Raw genomic sequence first — 22,183 nt, 5'->3', positions numbered from 1 at the left:
AAGGCCCTGCGGCAGTTTCCAAGTAGGTGTGACCCTCTTGGACCCTGACAGGAAGGAAGTGGGATCCGCCCGAGTCCTGACAATTCCTATTTGTATATCCCAGAATGTGTCTTTCTGCATGCCCTACAATGTCAGACGACTGTGTACTTGAGCCATCAGCACAGCCTAGAACAGCCCCTTGGGCGCCCCCACCTGGGGGTGGATGGGAGCGCCTTCCCCGGCGGCGGAGACTTGATTTCCCGGCAGCCCTTGCTGCCGTAAAGTTCCGGCGTGTCGCTGGCATTTCCGTTGACGTGCATCGATGCTACTGCGCAGTCCGCCTAGGTGGTGGAGGTAGCAGCCGCTGGGCCCAGACTCCATTTCCCGGTGTCCCTCGCGGTGGCGCGGGGGTGTAACGGGGGTTGTAGTCCGGCCGCTCTTCTGGCTGGTCCAGCTACATCGGCCGGCAGGATGTCGGAGGTGCGGCTGCCACCGCTACGCGCCCTGGACGACTTCGTTCTGGGGTCGGCGCGTCTGGCGGCTCCGGATCCGTGCGACCCGCAGCGATGGTGCCACCGCGTCATCAACAACCTCCTCTACTACCAAACCAACTACCTTCTGTGCTTCGGCTTCGGTCTTGCTCTAGCTGGGTGAGGGAGAGAGGGAGACTCCGGTTGGCCAGGGACGCCTGTGGGGCAGGCAGTGTGGACCCGCGGCGTTTTGAGGAACGGGAGGGGGATGCAAGGCTGGAAGAGCGAGTTCTTTAGAGATGGAAAAACCTCCGGGGCATGGGAAGGGAGACTTGAAGGAAGTCCAACGGGGTTATAAGGAGCGCCTTGAGTGGAATATGGCCTGAGGACAGAGGGTGGGGAGGATGGAGAGTGTGAGACTGGAGGGGAAACTGGGTAAGGAGCTGGACCTGAAGATAAGGAGGGCCTGAACGTGAAAGTGGGGGTGGAGGGGGAGGACGTGAGTGATGGGGCCAGATTAAGGCGGCCTTGGAGGACTTCGGGCAGAGAGGCACGGGGATGTGGTCAAGTTGAAGGGTTGGGAGGGTGGGCTTGTGGAGGCTCTGAGCGTAGAGGGGAGCTGGGCTGTGATTGGAACGTTCCTGGAGCAAGTACATCTTGGGGAACTTGAACCAAGAGGGAGGGCCCGGAGGTGGAAGGCCTGAGACCAGAGAAGGATGGAGAACCCGGAGTGACTTGGGCAGGGTTGGAAGTTAAGAGTGGTACTGAAAGCATGGAAGGGGTTCTAGCAATGATGGAGGGAGAGATCTGTAAGGAGTGGGGAACATGGATGGGGAATTTGAAGGGGAGGAAGTCTGGGAGGGATCTTGTAAAGACTCTGGGCCCGCGGAGAGGGAAATGTCTGGAGACAGAAGGCCTGGAAGAGGAATCCACAGGGTTGAGCTCAAAGGGTGGATTTGGGGGCGGGGTGGGGTGGGGTCTGGTGGATTGGAGAGGAGCCCCGCGGGGGTAGGGCTGGAAGTAAAGAGCTGGCAAGGGCTGGGAGCCTGGAGGCCTAGCGGGATGAGAGGGCCCAAAACGGGAGAGCTAAGGAAGATAGATGGGACCGTAGGGATTGACAAAAAGGAAATGGGGGCCCCCAGGGCTCCTGGGAGTCGGAAGCCCTGGAGGGTGGAACCGTTGGGAGACAGGGCTGGCGGGAGTCATTTGCCGGGCTGGAGGGCCCTGGGGTGGGGGGAACCAAAGCTCTTGGGGCCCGGGACTGGGTGGACTTGGAGGCTGGGCAGCCCTCTCGCCGTCGGCTGGGCTAGCTTAGTTCCGTTGTCCTCGCAGGTACGTGCGCCCGCTGCACACCCTCCTAAGCGCGCTGGTGGTGACGGTGGCCCTCGGCGCGCTGGTGTGGGCGGCCGAGACTCAAGCAGCCGTGCGCCGCTGCCGCCGCAGCCACCCCGCCGCCTGCCTGGCCGCAGTGCTTGCCGTCGGCCTCCTGGTTCTCTGGGCCGTGGGCGGCGCTTGCACCTTCCTGCTGAGCATCGCCGGGCCCGTGCTTCGTGAGTATCCACTGCCCTGCGATAGCCCAATAAACGGCCAGCGCTTGCGCACAGAGGCAGGCCAGCCCGGCCCTAAGAGGGGGCTGGGACACCAGGCGGGCATGGCCACACCTCCTTTACAAAGAGCCTTCCATGGCTTTGCCTTCCCTCTTCTGGGAACGCCCCTCTTACCACCGCCCTTTCAGGCCTCGCTCTTAGTATAAGTGTCTTCCACCGGCCACGTCCCGGTTACCCTACGCCCTCTCTGGCCACGCCCCTGTTGCAAGGCTCATTACTCGGCCACGCTTTCAGATCAGAGGCATCCTGGCCACTGACCACTCTATTGGCCTGCCCGTGCTCCAGTTCCCCTCATGTGGGCCCCCATTGGCTAGAAGCTGAGGTCTCATCCCACTGACCCCACTCCTCTCGGCACTGCCCGCAGTGATTCTGGTGCACGCCTCACTGCGCCTGCGAAACCTCAAGAACAAGATCGAGAACAAGATTGAGAGTATTGGTCTCAAGCGGACGCCAATGGGGCTGCTACTGGAGGCGCTGGGACAAGAGCAGGAGGCTGGATCCTAGAGGTCTGGGATCTGTACCCAAGACTTGGAGAATGCCACCCCCACCCTGGCCCTGTACTGGGACCCAGAGCTCCTTCCCAGCCCTTGAAATAGAGGGCCCCGTCCAGTTCAAAAAGCAGAGGACATCTGCGATACTCCCCGTCTCCCAGGTCCAAAATTGGACTAGCCCTCCTATCCAGCCCCCATTACCTAGGGGACGACTCTTCCCCAGCCCTGAACTTGGGGCTTGGAGCCCAGAGCATCCGTGGCCAACCTCAAACTCTGGACCCAGAGATACTCCCCCACCCCCAATCTGGGACCCATCCATCTCCCACGCTCAGCCCCGAAAGCTGGGATCTAGGACCAAGGCATTCTCTTGAACCCGGGACTAAGGCTTTTCCAGACCCTCCTCCAGCTTTGAAACCAGGTCAGGGCATTGCCACATCTTGAACCCAGGACCCAAGTGTTCCCAGCCCCCATCAGGACAGAGGATTCAGGCATCCTGACCCTGTTGAACCCTTCTTTCTGGGTGCCCCAAACACTCATCAGTCCCACTTGCCTCTCTCCAGCTCTGCTTAGGGATTCTGCCCCCCTCTCCAAAGTTCCAGTGATGAGGACCAAGGGATGGGGTGGGGTGGGAGTAGCCCTGACCCGGAATGGGGCATCTGTAATCAGTGTTACCGCAACAATAAAGGCTGTTGCATCGCTCAAGCCAGCGTGGGCTTCCAGGGTCAAGTCCGTGCATTTCAGTGGCCAGAAGAGGCCTTCCGCTTTTCAATTCTGCTGGACTCTTTCTGACTGGGTCTCTTTCTGTCAACTATGTGGACCGAGGGGGAAGCTCTCAGTTCCTTCCTCGAAGCTGTTACCTCTGGAGCAGCGTTAACACACAAGGCAGTTAAGCGCGGAGCGTTTCCCAGCATTTGTATTACCGAGGGCTCCAGTTTGGGGCTGGCTGGGAATCTGAGCGCAGACAGGCCAGGCCGTTACCCCACATCACAGCAAGTAAAGCCAAAGTGGATGACATTGTCACAGGCTGTTTCCAGTGTTGTTTTTTAAATAATCTGGCATCATAAAAATACATTACCTGGTCTTAACTACAGGTGTGGGCCCCCAAGGCAAGGCAGACAGAGGAGTGACACGTGGGTTCGGTTTACACGTTTATTATAGAAATCCCCTTCCAGTGTGGGTAGTGTCTTGGGCCCAGATCCATTGGTAGAAAAAGAAAAGTTGAACACCAGGTAAAGGAGGTAGGGGGACCCCCAGCTCCAGAAAATCACAGATAGGTATCATAGAAAACACAGCTTGTGTAGATTTGTTTAAAAAGTGGTGGACGGAAAGAAAGCCAAGGAGGACGTGACGCAGCCTGTGGCCAGACGTCACCTGAGGATTTTCCCGGCATTGACCAGATGCCAGGTCCCACCACCGCAGCATCCCAGGACACAACACAGCCGACAGCTCTGCCCTTTGGCCCTCCTGCAGGCCCGGCTTCCTGACTGGGACAGATAGGACAGAGGCTGGGCCATCTCATCCTGTGGGCAGAGGCAGCGGGCAGACAGGCGGACAGGGGCTGGGGCTCCCTCGGATACCCCTGGGGGGAGGAAAATGAACCCAAGCCCCCTCCCTAGACTTCAGTCCTTCCAAATGTGGGCAGAGAGCCCACCTCCCCAAGAACTGCCCTGGAGGGGGGCGGCAGGGTGTTCTGTTCACACCAGAGTCTCCTGGCTGCCCTGAACAGGGCCCTGAGACCCTATATGGTCCGTTTTTCTTTTTTTTGGGGGGGGGGGTTCCTGAATGGAACAGGCTGGGCGTGGGGACAGGAATGAACCCAACCAGGACGAGATCACAGTTTCCCTTTTATAAAACGTCTAGTGTTGGGGGAAGACAGTGAATACCTAAATCACAAGTGTAAACAGAAATGGAGGGAGGGGCCTGGAGTCCCCATTACACCATCACCCCTCTTTTCAGCTGGCTGAGGGCCCCAGTTCCCAGCACAGTTTGAGAGGGGAAGCAGGGTGTCAGACACCTTCGAGGGTCCACAAGGAGCCAGGGGCCTTGGAAAATCAGGTCAGCACCCCACAGAACTGAGCGATCACACCCCAGGGTTCAGCGAGGTCAACTGTGTGCTCCCGACTAAGGTCGTGCCCGGGCCAACAAGGGGCGTATCAGAAGGGGTCAGACCAGTGTCCCCGGGGCCTGGGGGTCAGAACTGGAGGACTGCTCCCCCTCTAGCGTCAGGTCACTTAAACGAGCGCTCAGCTCCGGGGGGTACAGGAAGTCCGCGTAGTATCTTTAGAAGGGGTAGCAGGAATCCGGACAGGGTGGCAAGACAGAGAAGAGAGGAAAAGACGGACAAGACACAGAAAGAGAGGAAAAGAGGCTCGTTAAAGGGGTGGAGGCAGGCACAGGACAGCACCTTCAGGCTCACAAGCGTGGGGGCACAGCAAAAGGAAGAAGAGAAAGGCTAGGGGCCCGGGAGGCCCTTCCTCCCAGCACCCTGCTTTCAAGGCTCATTTTCAGCTGACATGCACTGTTTTGTCCAAATATTAGAATTCTTCTACAGCTTGGTAGACAACTGCTGTTGCTGCCGGGGCCCAGAACACCCCTCCACCGAGACCCCATGGACTCATGCAGGTCAGGCAGGGCCCAGGACCCTGAGCCGAGGCTGCGGCTAAGTTCTCTCGCGGTCTGAGTCATTAGCTACCGGGACTGGCTGCTCCCCAGCCTGGACACCTTTGCCATCTGCCTCAAGAGACCCCTACCCATCAGTAAAAGCACCCCCCATACCTGCCGGAGACAGGGGGTGCCGTGAAACTCCTCGAGTGCGGGAGCGGCGCCTGGCTGGGGGCCCCATACAGCGCCTGGCCCACCTCATAGCAGCGGGCATGGAGGAAGGGCGGGTGTTGAGGGCCCACGTGGGGGAGCACAGGCCGCCGCTGGGGCCCGGCGGCCAGTCCCGAGTTGCGGATGTACCAGTCCCGCAGCCCCTCCAGGGCAAGGTTCTTATGGCCGCTGCGCTCGCCAGCCGGGGGAAGACGGGCGGGCGGGGGCACCCACAGCAGGGGGGTTGGGTGCACCTCTGGGCCCTCGGCGGCCTCCAGGGGCAGGCCACAGGGCTTGGTGCGGGCAGCACGGGCGTGGGGGTCCTTGCTGCGGAGGAGGGGGCTGCTGCCGTCGGCTGCATACACGGGCGGCGGGCCTGGGAGCACGGTGAGCAGCCCATCCCGGCGGGAGAGGGGTCCTGGGAGCTCAGGTGCAGGCAGCAGCTCCCCCCAGCCCGCCCCGCCGCCGGCGCTGCGGGGCAGGCCCCGGTCCAGGGAATAGTCCAAGAGGAAGTCCCCGCACACAGGTGGGAGCCGGGGGGCTCCACGGGAGGCAGGGGCCGCTGAGCTAGGCCGGGCGGCCCGGGGAGGGTCTGGGGGGCCAGCTGTGCGGGAGGAGAAGGCAGGGGCTGGTTGTGGGCGCTCATACAGCACCTCGCTGCTCTTGCAGACCGGGGGGCCAGCGGCAGGAGGAGCCAGAGGCTCAGGCGGGGAGCCAGCTCCCCCACCGGCCGCCCGGTCCACAAGCAGGGCCTCAGAACTGTTGCTGCGACGGGTGCGGGCTGCGAAGAGGGAGGCACGGTCGGAGGCAGGGTCTGCCCGGGGGAAGCCCATCTGGGAGTCCTGGCTGCCGGACCACTGGCGAGAATGGAGGCCTTCGGGTCTGGGGACACAGAGGTGGGGGTGACGGGAGGAGGATCAGAAATATCAGGCCGTACCCCACCTCCTCCCGAGCTTTCACTTGCGCATCTCCGAAATGGACCCAGGATTAGAGACCTCATGTATAAAGGGGTTGGGGGGTGTAAAGGACAGCGGAGGTTCTGTCCCACACTGGGGGGCAGAGGGATGGAAGACATATGGGGGGGTATTAGCGCCAAGGGAGGTGCAAGCGTGTGCAGGGCTAGAGGGGAAGGACTGAAAGAGGAGGGCTGTTAGAGGGCTCTTCCCCGCGTGTGGGGCCCCCTTGGCCTGAGAGGGTGTGTCTCACAGCTCCTCGTCCCCTCGACAGTGGGGTCCTAATGCCTGGACCAGGAATCCAACTTCCTGAACTCTCTGTCCCCCCGTGTGTCTGAACCACCCCGGACTATGAGCCTGACAGCCACCGTTCACAGGACGCCAAGTGCCTTCAGGACAGGGACTTTGTTCTGCTCACAGCCTGGGAAAAGCAGGCGCTTAGCAGGTATTTGTTCAAGAAGTAGGAGGGTGCGGTGGTTAAAAGCGCCGACTCGAGAGTCAAGCCGCCTGGGTTCAAACACCAGGTCTTCGGTTTATTACCAAGTCACTTAACCTCTCTGTGCCTCAGGCTCCTCACCCATAAAATGGGCATAGTGACAGCATCTACCTGGCAGGGGTCTTACGACTATTTCATGAGTCGATACCGTACAGAGCACGGATTCCCAGCAGATGTCAGGCGCCCAGTACATGTTAACCAGAGCTTATTATGCCCACAGCGTCCTTGAGGCAGATATTATGCCCATCGCACAGGTAAGGAGCCAAGATTCAGAGAAAGGAAGTGTGACTTGTTTCAAATATACCTTTCAAAGCCCAGCCTCTTACATCCCACACCCTTGGCTAATGCCCTCCTCGTCAGAACTGACAGTTCGGTCCTCACACCCATACTCAGAGTCCCCTTACTTGCAGAGCTGGGGGCCAGCGCCCCGGGTGAGGACAGGGGTGGCAGGCACGCTTCGCCCCTCAAAACTGGAGGCACTCCTGGGCAGCGAGCGCGTGGGGCTAGATAGAGACAGGCAGGCCCAGGTGAGGGTTCAGGTTAGAGACCATACCCGTCAGCAGGCCCTCCTGCCCGCCCAGGCTCAGGATCCCCCTCCTGGCTCCCTGGGGCAGGGAAGGGGCTCACGCCTACCTGGTGGGGCTGGCCACAGAGTTCCGCCTGCTCTTCAGATCCCCATAAAGATCTGACGGCGGTGGCTTCCATGGGGTTCGCCGCTCAGGGCTGCCCCCAGATACGGCCCGCAGCTGGTCCCAGGCCTTGGGTGGCGAGGGGCGCTCGGCCAGAGGGAAGCAGCCCCGGGGCTCCTCTGGGAGGAAGGTGGAAAGTGGGGGAGAAGTCAATGAGGAGGGGCTGGATGGGCTATGGGCAGGGCTGCGGGCAGGGAAGGGGGGGCGCAGGGGCAGACAGCGGCGGGAGCTAAGGCATGAGGCTGGAACTGGGGATGATGAGCTGGGCAGCGTGAAGCAAGGAAGATGGGGGCCCCACACGAGGATGGGGCAGGGCTCAGGAGGGGTTAAAGAGGGAGTGGAGGGGCTGAGCATCAAAGGATGGGTGGGTTTGGGGGACGGGGTCCTCACCATTATCATGGCTGGCCCCAGACTCTGAGAGGGAGCTGCTCTCCGAGTGCAGAACGACGTCCTCTACAGGGGAGAAGGGGGACACCCGGGCCTATCAAGGCAGGGCCTGGGTGCCGTCCCCTTCCGTCCCCGGAAGGTCTCCTCCCCGCCCCATTCCTTCCCAAGAACCCGCCTTTACCTGAATCCAAGACCACCCGAGGCTTGGCTCTGCGTTTTCCTGGGGCCACCAGGTCAAGTTCCCAGCGGCCCCACCCTTGCCGACGAGCCAGTTTATCACGACTCCTCTTATGGGTCGGGTCCCTTCAGTCCTGCCCGACTCCCACTTTTCACTGGCCCCCGACCCTCCCCACCCCTACCCTGGCCCTTGGCCGACGCCCGTGCTCACGCTTTGGCCGCTGCGGGCCACGGGCCAGGCTCACCTTGGCTGAGCTGAGCCAGGCGTGTGCCCAGGCACACCCCCGGTGCGGTGAGGGCCGCCCCCGGGGCCAGGCCCAGGGGCTGTGGCGGTGGGAGCCCCGGGAGGCCGAGGCGGGCCCGGAGGTCCCCCAGCTGCTCCTCCAGCTCATGCAGCCTCCGCAGCGCATCTGCCTGCACCTGGCGCCGGCGGCGGCGCTGCTCAACGCTCAGCTCGGGGGCCAAGGCCAGGCGGCGGGCGGCGGCCGCAATCTGCTGCTGCACCGACACCTCCCGCTCCAGGGCCTCGAGAGCCAGCTCCTGCGGGGCCGGGAGGGCACGGAGGTCGGTGCCAGCCGAGCACAGGACCGGGCCGGGGACAGAGACCCGGCGGCGGCGGAGGAGGGGCCTATTCTGCGGTAGGGCTCCTTTCCTCTGCAGCCGGGGCCTGCCTCGGGTCAGGGTCTCGACAGACTCCTCTTCCCAAGGGTGAGAGGCCCATGGCGGGGACCGGGACCTCCCTCAGAGCCGAAACCCACCTTACTCAATCGTTCCCTTCTCACCTTAGCTCCCCCCCCACCGCAACCCCAACGCAGCCTCTGTGCCTGTCCCACCCCCTTCTTGCTCCCCAAGCCCATCTGTTCACCTCGGCAGGGCACAGGGAGTGGTGTGCTGGGTTGGGGTGCGATGGAGGGTAGGCTCGGGCTGCAGGGGGCCGCCGGCGGACCAACTGGGGCCGTTCACCAGGCTCCAGCGGGCACTCGGGGGGCAGCTGGCCGGTCAGCTCCTGGTGGGGACAGGGGTCAGAGACTACCGAGGGTTAGCTGTGGGGAGTGGGGCAAAGCAGGAATGACTCCAGAAGCGACACAAGTCCTACTAGGAGCTCAGTACTGCTCAGCACCCCACACCTGTCCCTTCTTCTCCTTCCTCCCAGTTCGCCACCGGAGCCCCTCCGGCCCAGATCCCTGGGGCAGTGGGCATGGGAGGTCGGGAGACCTGCTTTGGAATCCGGAATTTCTTATTTTGTACAGGCGACACAGTCTATACTACCGCGTATTAAATCACCCTCCCCTCGGGGCCCGGGGCTGCATGCTGTGAACTGCGTTATCGTTTCTGGCTAACTGTGTAGACGTTCGCACCAAGACGGGTAAATCAAAACTGTTACCCCTTGTCACTTCAGGTCAGGTTTTACTGGCAGATTTTGGAAATAACTATTGTTTCAGAGGGTTTGGGGCTTTCAAATTGCTGATAGGGAATTGGGGGCCTGTCCTGCCATATTTTACTGACTCTAAGACATCGAAGTTGAGCTTTCAGGAGCTAGAGGGTGACAGCGAGTCGACAGCTCAGACAGGTGGCTCAGCACTCGCCGCCCCAATCTGCCTAGCTAGGGGCCCCGGTTCCTCACCGCCCCCCCACCAGCCACTTAGGGCCAGGCCCTCACCGCCTCCTGGAGACACACTTTGCGGAGCTCCTGAAGTTTCAGGCTCAGGGCCTCCTGCAGGGCCCGCTGCCGGTCGAGCAGCCCCCGCAAACGCTCTGACTTCACCTGGGGGGCAGCCTCTCCGAACAGGGCAGCTGGACACAGAAGGAGCAAATTTCCGAGCAAAGATCAGCCAGGGCATCCTGGTGCAGCTGTGGGGCCAAGAACCAACCCTCTCCAAGGAGGCAGGCGGTGACTCAGAGCAGGGGAAGAGGCAGAGAAGGGGAACCAGCCACCCACCTGAGGCATTGAAAGTGGGCGAGCTGATCAGCTGACCTTTGACTTCCATCCTGGTGCTGTAGAGAGGCCGTGGCTGATGGCTGCACAAGGCCTGGCAGTGACGCACAAGGGCCAGTAAGGAAGCATGTCCCGTGCTCCCCCCAACCCCTGCCCCTACCTGATGTCCCGCACCCCCGCTGGGGGTAAGGAGGACCCTGACCCTGCCCGCCCGATTGACCTGCCCTCTCAGAATCTGTGTCAGTGTCTGGCCCCACTGGGCCCTGGTACCTGGGTTCCCTTCCCATTGAGTGGAAGCACAGCACGTGGGGAGCTGGGCAGACTTAAAACGCCTCCTCAGAGGCCCATGGGCCGCAGTCGGGAGTCTCGCCTAGGGAGGGAGAATTAACGGTACAGATTCAAGCAACTCCAGCAGCGGTGGGCACCGACGAAGCACCTTCCACGCCACACTGAATCTTCCAACTACCCTTTGACGGCAGTTCTGTGATTACTCTCTCCTGTTTCCGAGATGAGGACAGTAAGGCACAGAGGGGTGAATAACCTGCCCACGAGCTAAGGATGTAGCTCAGGACTACCCCTCCAGCCTGACTCTCCCTCGCTGGAGCTGTTTCAACCGCACCAATTCCTCATAAGCTCCCGGCCCAGGAGGCCTCAGGGCCTTTGCCCAGGCTGCGGCTGCTGTCTGGAGTGTTCTTGCCATGTCTCACCTCTCCAGCCCTCGGTTCTCACTTACATGCTGGGACTTACATGTCACTTCCAGGGGTGGGCCCCCACCCAGGTCCCGTCACAACTGCTGTCCAGCAAGAGACTGTGCTTCCCTTGGACATTTGCGAGGACAAGAAACATAGCTGTCCTGTTTTCATGGTATCTCTGGCACTGAGAACACTTCTGAGTGCACAGTGAGTACTCAGTGACGGCCATTGCATAAGTGAGAGAACGCCAAGGGGGCCGAGCTAGGGGGCTAGCCCAGATCTGTGGGTCTTTATTTGTCCCTACTCCATCCTGTGGCCCCGGTGCCACAGGGAGACTGTTCACTTACCCCAGGACCCCTCCAGCCCCTCTGCCCACCCCAGTCCGTCCTGTACCCAGCAGAGGGGAGTCACCCCGCTGGGACAGTGAGCAGCAAAGTCCACAGCTGCAGATAACAAGCCTCCTGCCTCCTGCTTCCTTCTCTGCCCCCAGACACCCTGGCTGACCACAGAGCCTGCCTTGGCTAGCCGCCAGCCCTGCCCTCGTCCCCTCCTCTGGAGTTTGCTCCTTCCCTCCCACATCCTGCTCGGTCCCCAGCTGGGGAGCCAGGTGACATCACCTCCCACCACCTGGCCTGACCTCGGGCGGGCGGCAGGCAACTGGGAGGGCCTCATGAGGCCATAGAGATCCCCTCCCCTCCTAATCCCCTGCTTGTCATGCCTGTGGTGGCCAGGTGTGGAAAAGACCCAGGCGGCCAAGGTGTGGGTTCGAGCCCCTTCGCCATCTATCCGCTGTGGGATGCGGCCGAGCGGCTAATATGGTGCCACTACTCCTGCTACCGGCTCCCGGAAAACAGTGGTTCCCTGTCCTCAACCTCAGCGGCAGGGGTCAGTCCCCAGAGCCTTTTTGCACACCCAGGCAGCAACGTGTGATTTGCAGATGCCCACCCTTCAAGGTCCGACATCGCCCAGCATGGCAGGGTTTCCTTGAGGTCCCGGCTCAGCCTCTTCAGCCCCTAAGCTCCTGGAGCTCCTTCTTCCCCAGCCCCCAGTTGAGTTTGAGGAACTCTCTCAGGGCTCCACCCCAACAGGAACTTCAACTCCTCCCGGGTGGGCCCATTCACCAGGACTGGTCCCACATCCCACGCTGGGCTGCCTTGAGCCTTCCTTCCCTAGGAGCTCACAGCATCCTGGAAGTCAACATGGGGTCTAGACAGGAACCCCGACTCCACCCTGTTAGCCTGACCTCGGGGACATAGCTAGGGCCTGAGTCATGGGGTCACTGGGTAGGCTAGACACAGGGTCAACGCCCCACACCCCCACACCCAGCTCCTGAACCTCTGCTTCCACTCGCCTACCCTCTGCACATTTGCCTTGGGGTCCAGAACTGCCCCATCCCCACCTGGAGATGGAGAGAAGGGGGATCCCAGCAGTTCCCTTCCCTAACTTCCCCCACACCAGCCTCTGAGTCCCGTCCCAGGATGGGCTGCAGCAGGAGAGCTGCAGAGGGTACCCCCCACACACCCAGAGGCGGGCCCAGCAGGTTTTTCAGGTCTGCCCTTCTGACACTACAGCCGAGAAAGAAATTCCTGGCTGTAATGACTGTTTACAACCAAGACACCTCACCTGGGTGGCACCCTAACACCCTCAGTGGGACCCCCCATTTCCCTATCTTGCCACTTATCGAGGCAAATACAAACTCTCAGTGTCTGGGACTGTTCCCCACACTGCCCTAGAGCCCTCCCCAACCCCCACTCTGGGTGAACAGATGGGGGGCAGGCAGGTGTCGGGAAGCAGTTTCTCAATAGCCCCGTCTGGGCTGTCCCGAGAGGCTAGGCCCCAGGTTGCAGGAAGGCAGAGACTACTCCCCAGGGGGGGGAAAGGGGGAGGAAGTAGGGGGGACAGTGGAGAAGGGGGACTCTGCTTCTCTTCTCCCCCATCCCTTCTCCTCGTTCATTTCCGGCAAGGAATCGGCTTCATGCCAGGAGAGGAAATTGGACATTTTGGGCTTCGCTCCTCTACTCAGGCCCTCCTTCTCTACTGTACCCCGTGCACAGACCTGGCTTTCTCCCATGGAAAGCCTCAGTACACCCTATACCCTTCTCCCCCCACCACGCCCGTGGGCCCCCTGTTCCCAAGTGCTCACCAACGCCAGAGAGGTGCTGTGGGGTGGCCTCGGGTACCTCAAAAAAAATAGTTGTCTCAACCAGGCCCTGTTCCAGCTGGTAGTGGCAGTGAGCAGTGTGAGCGCAGTGGCGGGTGCCTAGGCCGCCTCCCACTAGGCAACAGCCCAGCCTACCTGGCCAGGGACTGGGCCAGCCCACACCTCTTAACCCTTGCCTGCCTGTCACCAGGGCTCAGGACACCCTTAGGGTCAATCTCAGGGCCAGGTCCCTTCAGGGTGTCCAGCATGGCCAAGAAAAGAGCCCAGATGTCCCAGCTCACCCCAGTCACCTAGTACAGAGCTAAGGAAGAAGGGCTAAGGGTCGTGGGAGTGGGTTTGCCTCCTGTGCTCCCTCCTGGGAGCTGGGGATGGAGTTCTGGGGACTTGTTAAGCACACGGGTGTAAATCAGGTGTGTGTCTCCCGGCAGCAGGCCTCACATGCCTGAGGCCCCTACCCTTCCCCCCCAGGGCAAGGCACAGGTGGGAGAAGGTCTCGGGCAACTGCCACCCCCACTGGGGTAACAGTTTCCCAAACTGGGGACAGAGGAGGTCAGCTTTTGCAAGGAAAGACCGGGGCTTCAAGACACCTACCACCTTCTGCGCCTCCAGAAGAAATCATCCCAGCAAACCGACGAAACGTGCGTGTGTTCACCCCTCCTGGTCCCTACAAACCTGGGAGGTTGACGCAGACCCGCCTCTTCATTGCCAGCTCGTAGATGTGGAAGCTGGGGCTTGGGGAGGTAAAGAGGCTGGATTCCGATCACAGAGGCTTAAGAGCAGGTGGACTCAGAACGCAGAGGGCGGGTCCTGGGCTAGAGGCCGACTGAGGCTTCTCCTGCAAGGGAGGAGGAGTGGGGAGGGGGCTCATGGCTCTTCACATCCAGGCTGGCTCTGCCCCACTCCTCCCCCTTGGGCATTTCTGGCCAGGAGTCCAGGAAATTGAGGGCTCTTGCCTGCCCCGGCACATACCACACATCCTGTGCTCCATTTGGGACCATCTGCTCTGTGACCTCAGGGCCCAAGCCCAACCCGGGCCCCTGCAGCAGCCCATGCTGTGATGTGACAGAGCAGAGTGAGGAAGGCTCCCTCCCCACTTGGCAGGGGGCCGGAGGCGGGAGGGGAGGGCTGCAGCAGCAGTGCCCTGCCCCGTGTATGCTATAGATGTGCTCCCAAGGCCTCCGCCACCCTGCCCACCTTTCTTCCTGGGGGTGAGATTGCTGGCATGGGACACAAAGGCTCCTTTCATCCGCCCCCTTCTCCCCCCTTCACTGCCTAGGGCCGGTGGAGGCAGCAAGATAAGGTGGGTGGCTGAGTGTCGATGGGGAGTGTCCCCTCAGCCATGGCCTCTCCCACCTCTTGTGGGACAGCAAGAATGTTGGGAAGAGGGACACTTATGAAACCAGAGCTGAGAGGGCCGAGGGTATCTGGCTGGCAATGCAGACTGAGTATCAAGGCTTGGCTTTCCTCATCTGTAAAATGGGTAAACAGTGGTTACAACGCCAACGGAGGCCAGAGTTACTTTGGAAGGCATTTCAAAGTACAAGGAAACCTCACACCACGTCATTAATGACTGTTAATAACAACAATAAAAAACCCGTGCAGTGGTGGGCTGGGGCAGGAGCGAGGAGGGGAGAGCAGGTAACTGAGCCTTCTGGGCCAGGCAGACAGGTGGGGCAGAATCACCCACACACATCGTTGTCCTGCCAGATGGCCAACCTCTAGGCCCCACCCCAGCCGGGACCTGAGCCTCATGTGACCTCATGTAGGGATAGGAAGCGGTGGCTCTGGGATTCGACTCCGCTCTGCCACTTCTGGCTGTGTGGCTGCCTGGACAAGCCACTTATCCTCTCTGTGCTTCAATGTCTTCATCTGTAAAATGGGGGTGATGACAACAATACGTACTTCACAGGACTGTTGTGAACATGACATGAAGTAAGACACTTAGAGCTTGCTTGGGACAATAACTGACCTTTGGTAAGTGCTCGATATATACTGGCTGCCATGATGACAATATTCCTCCCAAGCCAAACTCAAGAATCAAGTGTGTGTGTGTGTGTGTGTGTGTGGGTGTGTGTGTATTTCTTTCTTTCTTTTTTGAGACAGAGCTGGTATCCCTCAACTTCACCTGATAAATCTGAAACAGAACTGTTTTCCCTCAAATAAATTTGTCCAAACTCTGACTATCCAAAATCAGGAACTAAATGTATTCAGATGCACTGTGGAGACAGAGCTGGTATCCCTCAGCCTCCAAACCCTCCCTACTTGCCGTCCAGACATTGAGCCCTCCCTAAGTCTCAAACCAGACATATTTGAAACAGAGCTGTTTTCCGTCATGACCGGACCTCTCGATACTCAACATCAAAAATGCAGGACCAAACCTATTCAGATAAATTCTCCAAACGGTCACAATCCGTATACGAGAACTGGATGGGTCTGGATAGCCCTTTGAGAAAGACTTGGTGTCCCGTACTCTCTGAGCTTCCCTTACTCACCAGGCAAAATGCAGGAACCGAATATACTCACACAACCCAGTACTCTTACAATCCCAACTCCTGTCACTGGAGCTCAGGGAGATGAATGGATTTGAATATATTTTTAGCTGAAGCTGTTATCCCTCATCATCTGAACCCTCCCCACTCAATATGTAAAAATGCAGAAACAAAACCCCTTCAGGTAACTTGGTATCTTTCACGACCTGAATTATCTGAGCTCTCCCTCTCCGAGGTCAGGTGCCAAACAGACATTGGGACAATGAAAAACGCTTGTGTTGTTATTAATAGGTTTGGATAGGGGCGCCTGGGTGGCTCAGTCGGTTAAGCGTCTGACTCTTGATCTCAGCTCAGGTCTTGATCTCAGGGTTGTGAGTTCAAGCCCTGAGTTGGGCTCCACGCTAGGCGTGGAGCCTACTTAAAAAAAAAAAAAAAGGTTGGATCAATGTTTCAGGTAAATGAGATGGGTCTAGTATCTCGTCATTCAAGCTCTCACTACTCTCTATGACAAATGCAGGAACAAAATACAATTGAATAACACATTACATTCTTGCTCTCCAAATTCTCCCTGCCTGTCCTCAGAATCAAGGAGATTCAGTGAGAGAACCTTGTATTGCTCTTGCTGTTACTGTCACTACTGGACAGGACTGATTCTAACACCCAGTGACACAGCCACACCCCCTACACACACACACACACACACACACACACACACACACACCTGCCCCACAGAGGTGGGATGGACTTAGCACTGAAATTTGTATTGCTTACAACTGAGAGAAGGGAGATAGACCCCCCTCAACCCACTCCTACCACCCTGAAGCCTCAGGCCTGGAATGGACTTTTTCAGGCCGGGAAAGCAGAGATCATGCACACCCAGGATCAGGACTAGGAGATGGGGGTGACATGACACGGAAGAGTCACAAACACTCCTGAGTCCCCCACCCCGGCATGTTTGCTCGCCACACCTCCCACCTCGACATGGGGCAGCCCCCAACCTAGCCAGGCTGGAAACATGATCCAGACCTCACAGACTCCCAGAGAGTCACTGAATAATTTAGGGTGTTCTTTCGCACTTGGGGAGGGTGGGGGACGTAGGAACAGTTCCATGCCCTCCTGGGGCAGGGAGACAAATGCAAGCTCTGCATGAGATCACTGGGTGGGGATGAAGGACATCACATATGAAAACCCCCTTAGCCACACAGGGCCAACAAGGCTGCTTGCTCCTGTTCACGCTAAGAGAAGCATTTGGGATGGACTTGAGATCACGGGAACAGTGGAACCTCCAAGTTCAGGGGCAGGGTATAACAGGACCCCAGTTCTTCTGGGCTGAGAGGAGATGGAAAGTGGGTGTTAGGAAGAGGGAGATCTGAACAGGGTGGAGGGGCGTGGTAAGGGGTAGAACAAGGGCCTGGGGTTGGGAGGGGATGAAGGAAGAGAACAGGAAGGAGTGTAGGGGGCAAGACAGAATCAGAGTCATCATAGGATGGAGGTCAGGAGGCAGGACAGAGAAGGGGCCAAGACACTGGCCAGGGGATGGGATGGAGTGAGGTTCCAGACAAGGGTCAGAGAAAAAGTAGGGGGCAGCAAGGAACAAAAGAGCAGGGCAGGGTCAGTATAGAATAATAGTCAGAAGACATGATGAGGGACAGGCCAAGATGGTGGTCAAGAAAGGGGAGAGGGAAAAGAGCAGGTTCAGGATGGAGGTAAGAACAGGAAAAGACTGGGACAGTATAAGGATGGGAATGAGGACAGTGACGGGACAAGAGAAGACTGGGGGAAACAGCACAGGGCTGGGGGCAGGGACAGGGCAGGAAACAGAGGGATGGTCTAAAGGGGGTGGGCCAGGTTGGTGATGGGGAGTCAGGAGGGGACCAGGAGGATAGGACAGGGTGGGGAGAAAGTTTAGAAATCAGAGGTCAGGAATCCGGACAGACTTGGATCAGACTGCGGTTAGGGGGACAGGACATGACTAGAAGGGGCTGGGCAAGAGTTTAGGGAACTGACAGGTCAAGCATCAGGCCAGAAACTGGGATGATCTGGGCAAGGCAAGGTGAGCTTCAGAGATGGAACAGGGTCAGGCCAAGGATCCTGAGAACAGAACTGGGTGGGGTTTGGGGTCAGGACCGGGTTTAAGGGAACAAAACAGAGACTGAGGATCACACCAGGCCAGAATATGGTTAGGTCGGGGGTCGGATCGGAGGTCCTGGGGCCAAGACCGGCCAGAGCTCGAGGTTAAAAAAAAGATGTAGTCAGGTCAGGTAGGGGTCGGGAGTGAGACCACAGGGTCAGAGGTCGCGGGTGCGCGCGCAGGTACATCCCCTGTTGGCGTTTCCGGGCCCTCACCCCGCCCTATCTCCTCCCTTCTTCGCCAGGCAGGCTTTACTCACCGAGGGTCCTCGTCCCGCGACGTAGGCGGGGTCGCTGCAGGCCGGGAGGGGTGGTAGGTGCGCCCCTCCCTCGCCGCCCCCCGCTCGTCCCCGGCCTCGCGCTTACTCCCCTTCCGCGCCCTGCCCGTGGGCCGCGTTCGGCCGCGCGACTGTTAGCCGTGGGGGCCAGACGGGGGGCGCGGGGAGGGTGGGAGAGGCGCGCCGGCTCGGCCGCGGCCGGGAGACCCCGGCCCCCCCACCCTCACCTCGGGTCGGTCTGCTCCCGGCGGCACCGACACAGCCGCCGCTGAGCGCGAGCCTGGGGGGAGGTGGGGGGACGGGGGGCGGGGCGCGAGACCACAGCAGCGGCGGAGACCTAGTGCGCAGGCGCCAGTTTGGGTCTTCGATTTTCCTGCCCTCGGAGCGCCAGGAGCGAACCAGCTGGGAGCGCGTGCGCACACGCTTTCTCGAGGGCGGCGGAGCTTTCCCCCACCGAGGCCACGCCCCCTCAGTGATAAGACTGGCGCCCCTCACCCCAAGTCACCCCCCAGCAGTACCCCAGATTGCCTTCTCTCAGAGACCACCACACCTCTAAACTCTTCTCTGAATTTCTGGGTCTCCAAACCACCCTCCATCATCCCCCCAACTGCATCCCCAAACTATTGTCCATTGATCCCAAGCAATACCCCCAATCCACCCTCTGCGGGCTCCCAAACTGTAGGAATAAACTACCCTTCTCTACCCCCCAACTCATTCCCCTAAACCATCTGCAATCAGCCCTGCAACCATTAACCTCCAAAGAGTCCCTCCCCCATCTACCCCCAGTATGCACTGAAAACACCCCCATGGACCCCAAATGACTCTCCATGACCCTCCTAACCATACTCTGCAGCCCAAAACTATGCCTCCAAACCACTCTTCAATGACCACTATACCCAACCTTGTCTTAAATTACATGCAACTAACTAAACAGCTTCCAATTTTTTCCATACCACCCAAACCACCCTCCAAAAACTCCCAACAACACCCTAAACTGCCCTATAATAGCCCCCAATGTTATCTGTAAACATTCCCCATTTACATTCCCAGGCTCCCAACGACACCTCCAAACCACCCTCCAGTGACCCACCAAACCCCTTCAGTCTTCCCTTTGATGGCTCCAACAGTAGCCAAACACTTTTCAATAGCTCTTAATTATATCCTCAAACTGTCTATGATAACCTCTGAGCATCATCCCTCCAACAATCACCAAATCTACCCCAAGCTATCTGCATTAGCTCCCTGTGGCTGCTGTGATGAATTTCCACAAACTTGGTGGCTTACTACCTAAGAAATGTATTCGCTCACAGTTCTGGGGCCCAGAAGACCACAATCAAGGTGCCAGCGGGGCCATACTCCCTTCAGAGGCTCTAGGGGAGAATCTGTTTGTCACCTCTTCCTACACTGGCGACTGTCAGCATTCCTTGGCTTGTAACTACATCACTGCAATCCCTGCTTTGGTCGCAATTGCCATCCACTCTGTCTGTGAAACCCGCCTCTACTTCCCTCTTATAAGGACACTTGTTATTACAATTAGGGTCCCCATGATAATGCAGGATAATTTCCCCACCTCAAAATCCTGACCTTAATCACATTTGCAGATGGCAAAGTTGTTTTTCTTTTCCTTTTCTTTTTCTTTCTTTCTTTTACTTTTTCTTTTTTCCCCTTTTATCTTTTCCTTTCTTTCTTTTTTTTTTAAATTTTTTTTAAAAGATTTTATTTATTTATTCGACAGAGATAGAGACAGCCAGCGAGAGAGGGAACACAAGCAGGGGGAGTGGGAGAGGAAGAAGCAGGCTCACAGCAGAGGAGCCTGACGTGGGGCTCGATCCCAGAACGCCGGGATCACGCCCTGAGCCGAAGGCAGACGCTTAACCGCTGTGCCACCCAGGCGCCCCTCTTTCTTTCTTTCTTTTTTTTTTTTTTTGCCATCTAAGGTACACTCACATGTTCCAAGAATTAGGATGTGTATATCTTTTGGGGACCATCATTCACCCTACAACAGTATACCCTTTAGCCCCCAAAGATACACACCTACCCCAATTGCAAAATACATGTACCTCATCCCAATACCCCCAAAAGTTTCATCCATTACATCAACTCAACTTCGAAATCTCGCTTTAGTATCATCAGCTCAAAGGTTCCAAATTTCATCTAAGTCAGGTATAAGTGAGACTCTGGGTACGATCCAACCTGAGGCAAAATTCCTCTCCATCACCCAACTTGTGAAACTAGAAAACAAATGATCTGTTCCCAAAACACAGCAGTGGGACAGACCTAAGACAGGAGTTACAGGCATTCCTATTCCAAAAGGGAAAAATGGAAAGAAAAAAGTTGTCACTGGTCCCAAATAATTTTGAAATCCAGCAGAGCACGTCCCATTAGGTTTCAAGGCCTGGGAATAATCCACTGTGGCTTGAGGCTCCCCCTCTGGGCCCACAGCTCTGCCCTCAGAATCACTAATCCTTTACTTTTGAAGGGTAGCACATGTTCGCTGCTGAGTAGTTTTAGCTCTGTGTCCTTCCAGTACAATGTTGGGAGTCCAACATCCTTCCTTCATTTCCTCCTGTCTCCGTTTCTTGCAAGCCAACCGGTCAGTGTTTCTGGCAGTATAACATTCATTCTCAAAAATTTTGTGGGTCTTCTACGGAAGTCACGAGGATTCACACCATTAGACAAGAGGGTCCTCCACAAATTTTTCATGGATGATTCCGTCCCCGTTCCCGACTTCTGCTGAAATGGTTGAGAGGATCCATGAGTCACACATCTAATCTCTTTAGTACTAGCAAAAGGCTGTCCAGCCACACCTTTGGCTCTGTCTCCAGAACATACTTTCCTGACAGTAAGTCTCCTAAATTCTGTGTCTTCTGCAATCTGGACAGCTGGAGAATTTTCCAGATCACCAAATCCAGGATCCATTTTGCTTAGCAGTTCTTCTCTCAATTTATCTCTTTCCTTTCACATGTTACTAAAGGCAGCAGGAAGAATCCAAGCAGTACCTCCAGCACATTCCTCGGAAATCTCCTCAGCTAAATATCCAAGTCCATCACTTACAAGCTCTGCTTTTCACACAGCTGTAGGACACAATTCAACTACGTTTTCTGCTTCTTCTTTTTTTTTTTTTTTTTGGATTTTATTTTATTTTTATTTATTTATTTTTTAAGATTTTATTTATTTATTTGACCGAGAGAGACACAGTCAGCGAGAGAGGGAACACAAGCTGGGGGAGTGGGAGAGGAAGAAGCAGGCTCCCAGCAGAGCAGGGAGCCTGATGCGGGGCTCGATCCCAGGATCCTGGGATCAGGCCCTGGGCCGAAGGCAGACGCTCAACAGCTGAGCCACCCAGGCGCTCCCGTTTTCTGCTTCTATATATATAATAAGCATTGGGGCCCCCTGGGTGACTCAGTCGGTTGGGCATCTGACTCTTGATTTCGGTTCAGGTCATGATCTCAGGGTCATGAGATTGAGCCCCACATCAGGTTCTTCACTCAGCGTGGAGTCAGCTTGAGATCCTCTCTCTCTTTCTCCCTCTGTTCCTCCCCACCCCACATGCATTCTCTCTCTCTCTCTCTCTCAAATAAATAAACCAATCTTTTAAAAAAGAGGAAGAGACACCAGGAATGCACGTGCATAAAGGAGAGGCCATGTAAGGACACAACAAGAAGCAACTATCTGCATGTGAGGCAGACAGTCCTCATCAGAAACGAATCCAGATGACACCTTGGTCTTGGACTTCTGGTCTCCTGAACAGTGAGAAAACAAATTTCTGTTGTTTAATATGCCCTGTCTGTGGTGTTCTGTTATGACAGCCCAAGCAGACTAGGACAAAATGGCAATCCTGCATCCAGGTACTAAAATCTGTATTCGTTTCCTGCAGCTGCTGTAACTAGTTACAATACACTTGATGGCTTAAAATATAAGAAATGTATTCTATTTCTGGGCCAAAAGCCCAGAATCAGTTTCACTGGGCCAAAGTCAAGATGTCAGAAGAGCTGTACTCTCTCTGCAGACTCTAGAGGAGAATCTTTGCGTGGCCTCTTCCTGCTTCTGGTGGCTGCCTGCATTCCATGGATTGTGGCTACATCGCTACCATCTCTGCCTCAGTGGTTGCATTGCCTTCTCCTTTTCTTCTTCCTTTTTTTAAAAGATTGTATGTATTTATTTGAGAGAGAGAGCACAAGCTATTGTGGGGGGGTGAAGGGACAGAGGGAGAGGGAGAAGCAGGCTCCCTGCTGAGCAAGGAGCCCAAGTGGGGCTCGATCCCAGGCCCCTGGGACCATGACCTGAGCTGAAGGCAGACGCCTCCCTGACTGAGCCACCCAGGCGCCCCTGCCTTCTCTTTTTTTGTCAGAGCTGCCTCTGCCTTCCTTTTATAAGGACACTTGAAATTATAATCAGGTTCCATTCAGATAATCCAGGATAACCTCCCCATCTCAA

At 57.3% G+C, this 22,183-nt stretch overlaps 2 protein-coding genes across 9 annotated transcripts; one reads left to right on the top strand and one right to left on the bottom strand.

The window, feature by feature from the left end:
* On the top strand, window positions 1-3,567 carry PRAF2 (PRA1 domain family member 2). Of its 2 annotated transcripts, XM_026513417.4 has the most exons (3): window positions 1-629; window positions 1,782-1,999; window positions 2,421-3,567. In XM_026513417.4, the coding sequence occupies exons 1-3, from the start codon at window positions 451-453 to the stop codon at window positions 2,558-2,560; spliced, it is 537 nt and encodes a 178-aa protein (XP_026369202.3). In that variant the 5' UTR covers window positions 1-450; the 3' UTR covers window positions 2,561-3,567. The 2 variants fall into 2 exon arrangements, with proteins under 2 accessions (XP_026369202.3, XP_057167433.1); XM_057311450.1 differs by having other exon boundaries at window positions 1,782-3,567.
* On the bottom strand, window positions 3,550-18,030 carry CCDC120 (coiled-coil domain containing 120). Of its 7 annotated transcripts, XM_057311425.1 has the most exons (12): window positions 17,729-18,030; window positions 13,522-13,684; window positions 10,267-10,366; window positions 10,036-10,090; window positions 9,721-9,854; window positions 8,926-9,066; window positions 8,306-8,600; window positions 7,887-7,949; window positions 7,441-7,615; window positions 7,212-7,310; window positions 5,323-6,240; window positions 3,550-4,825 (listed from the first exon to the last, which is right to left on the bottom strand). In XM_057311425.1, the coding sequence occupies exons 4-12, from the start codon at window positions 10,046-10,048 to the stop codon at window positions 4,711-4,713; spliced, it is 1,953 nt and encodes a 650-aa protein (XP_057167408.1). In that variant the 5' UTR covers window positions 10,049-10,090; window positions 10,267-10,366; window positions 13,522-13,684; window positions 17,729-18,030; the 3' UTR covers window positions 3,550-4,710. The 7 variants fall into 7 exon arrangements, with proteins under 7 accessions (XP_057167408.1, XP_044245339.1, XP_026369194.1 ...); XM_044389404.3 differs by lacking the exon at window positions 3,550-4,825 and having other exon boundaries at window positions 5,161-6,240; window positions 10,000-10,090; window positions 13,441-13,684; XM_026513409.4 differs by lacking the exon at window positions 3,550-4,825 and having other exon boundaries at window positions 5,161-6,240; window positions 10,000-10,090.
* Window positions 18,031-22,183: the final 4,153 nt, after the last annotated feature.

This window comes from Ursus arctos, chromosome X, assembly GCF_023065955.2.
Source record: "Ursus arctos isolate Adak ecotype North America chromosome X, UrsArc2.0, whole genome shotgun sequence".
In the NCBI taxonomy this organism is placed as follows: domain Eukaryota; kingdom Metazoa; phylum Chordata; class Mammalia; order Carnivora; family Ursidae; genus Ursus; species Ursus arctos.
Note: the sequence above shows the minus strand (reverse complement) of the source record. Positions and strands in the feature narration are given on the sequence as shown.

What these genes read in the sequence shown, in the direction of transcription:
- PRAF2 (XM_057311450.1), top strand. Translation starts at nt 451, where the DNA reads ATGTCGGAGGTGCGGCTGCCACCGCTACGCGCCCTGGACGACTTCGTT. An exon ending in TTCGGTCTTGCTCTAGCTGG is followed by an intron (nt 630 to 1,781) that starts GTGAGGGAGAGA and finishes TTGTCCTCGCAG; the next exon opens with GTACGTGCGCCCGCTGCACA.
- CCDC120 (XM_057311425.1), bottom strand. An exon ending in ACTCCCTGTGCCCTGCCGAG is followed by an intron (nt 8,601 to 8,925) that starts GTGAACAGATGG and finishes CCGGCCCCGCAG; the next exon opens with GAGCTGGCTCTCGAGGCCCT. An exon ending in TCTGTGGCCAGCCCCACCAG is followed by an intron (nt 7,311 to 7,440) that starts GTAGGCGTGAGC and finishes GTCTCTATCTAG; the next exon opens with CCCCACGCGCTCGCTGCCCA.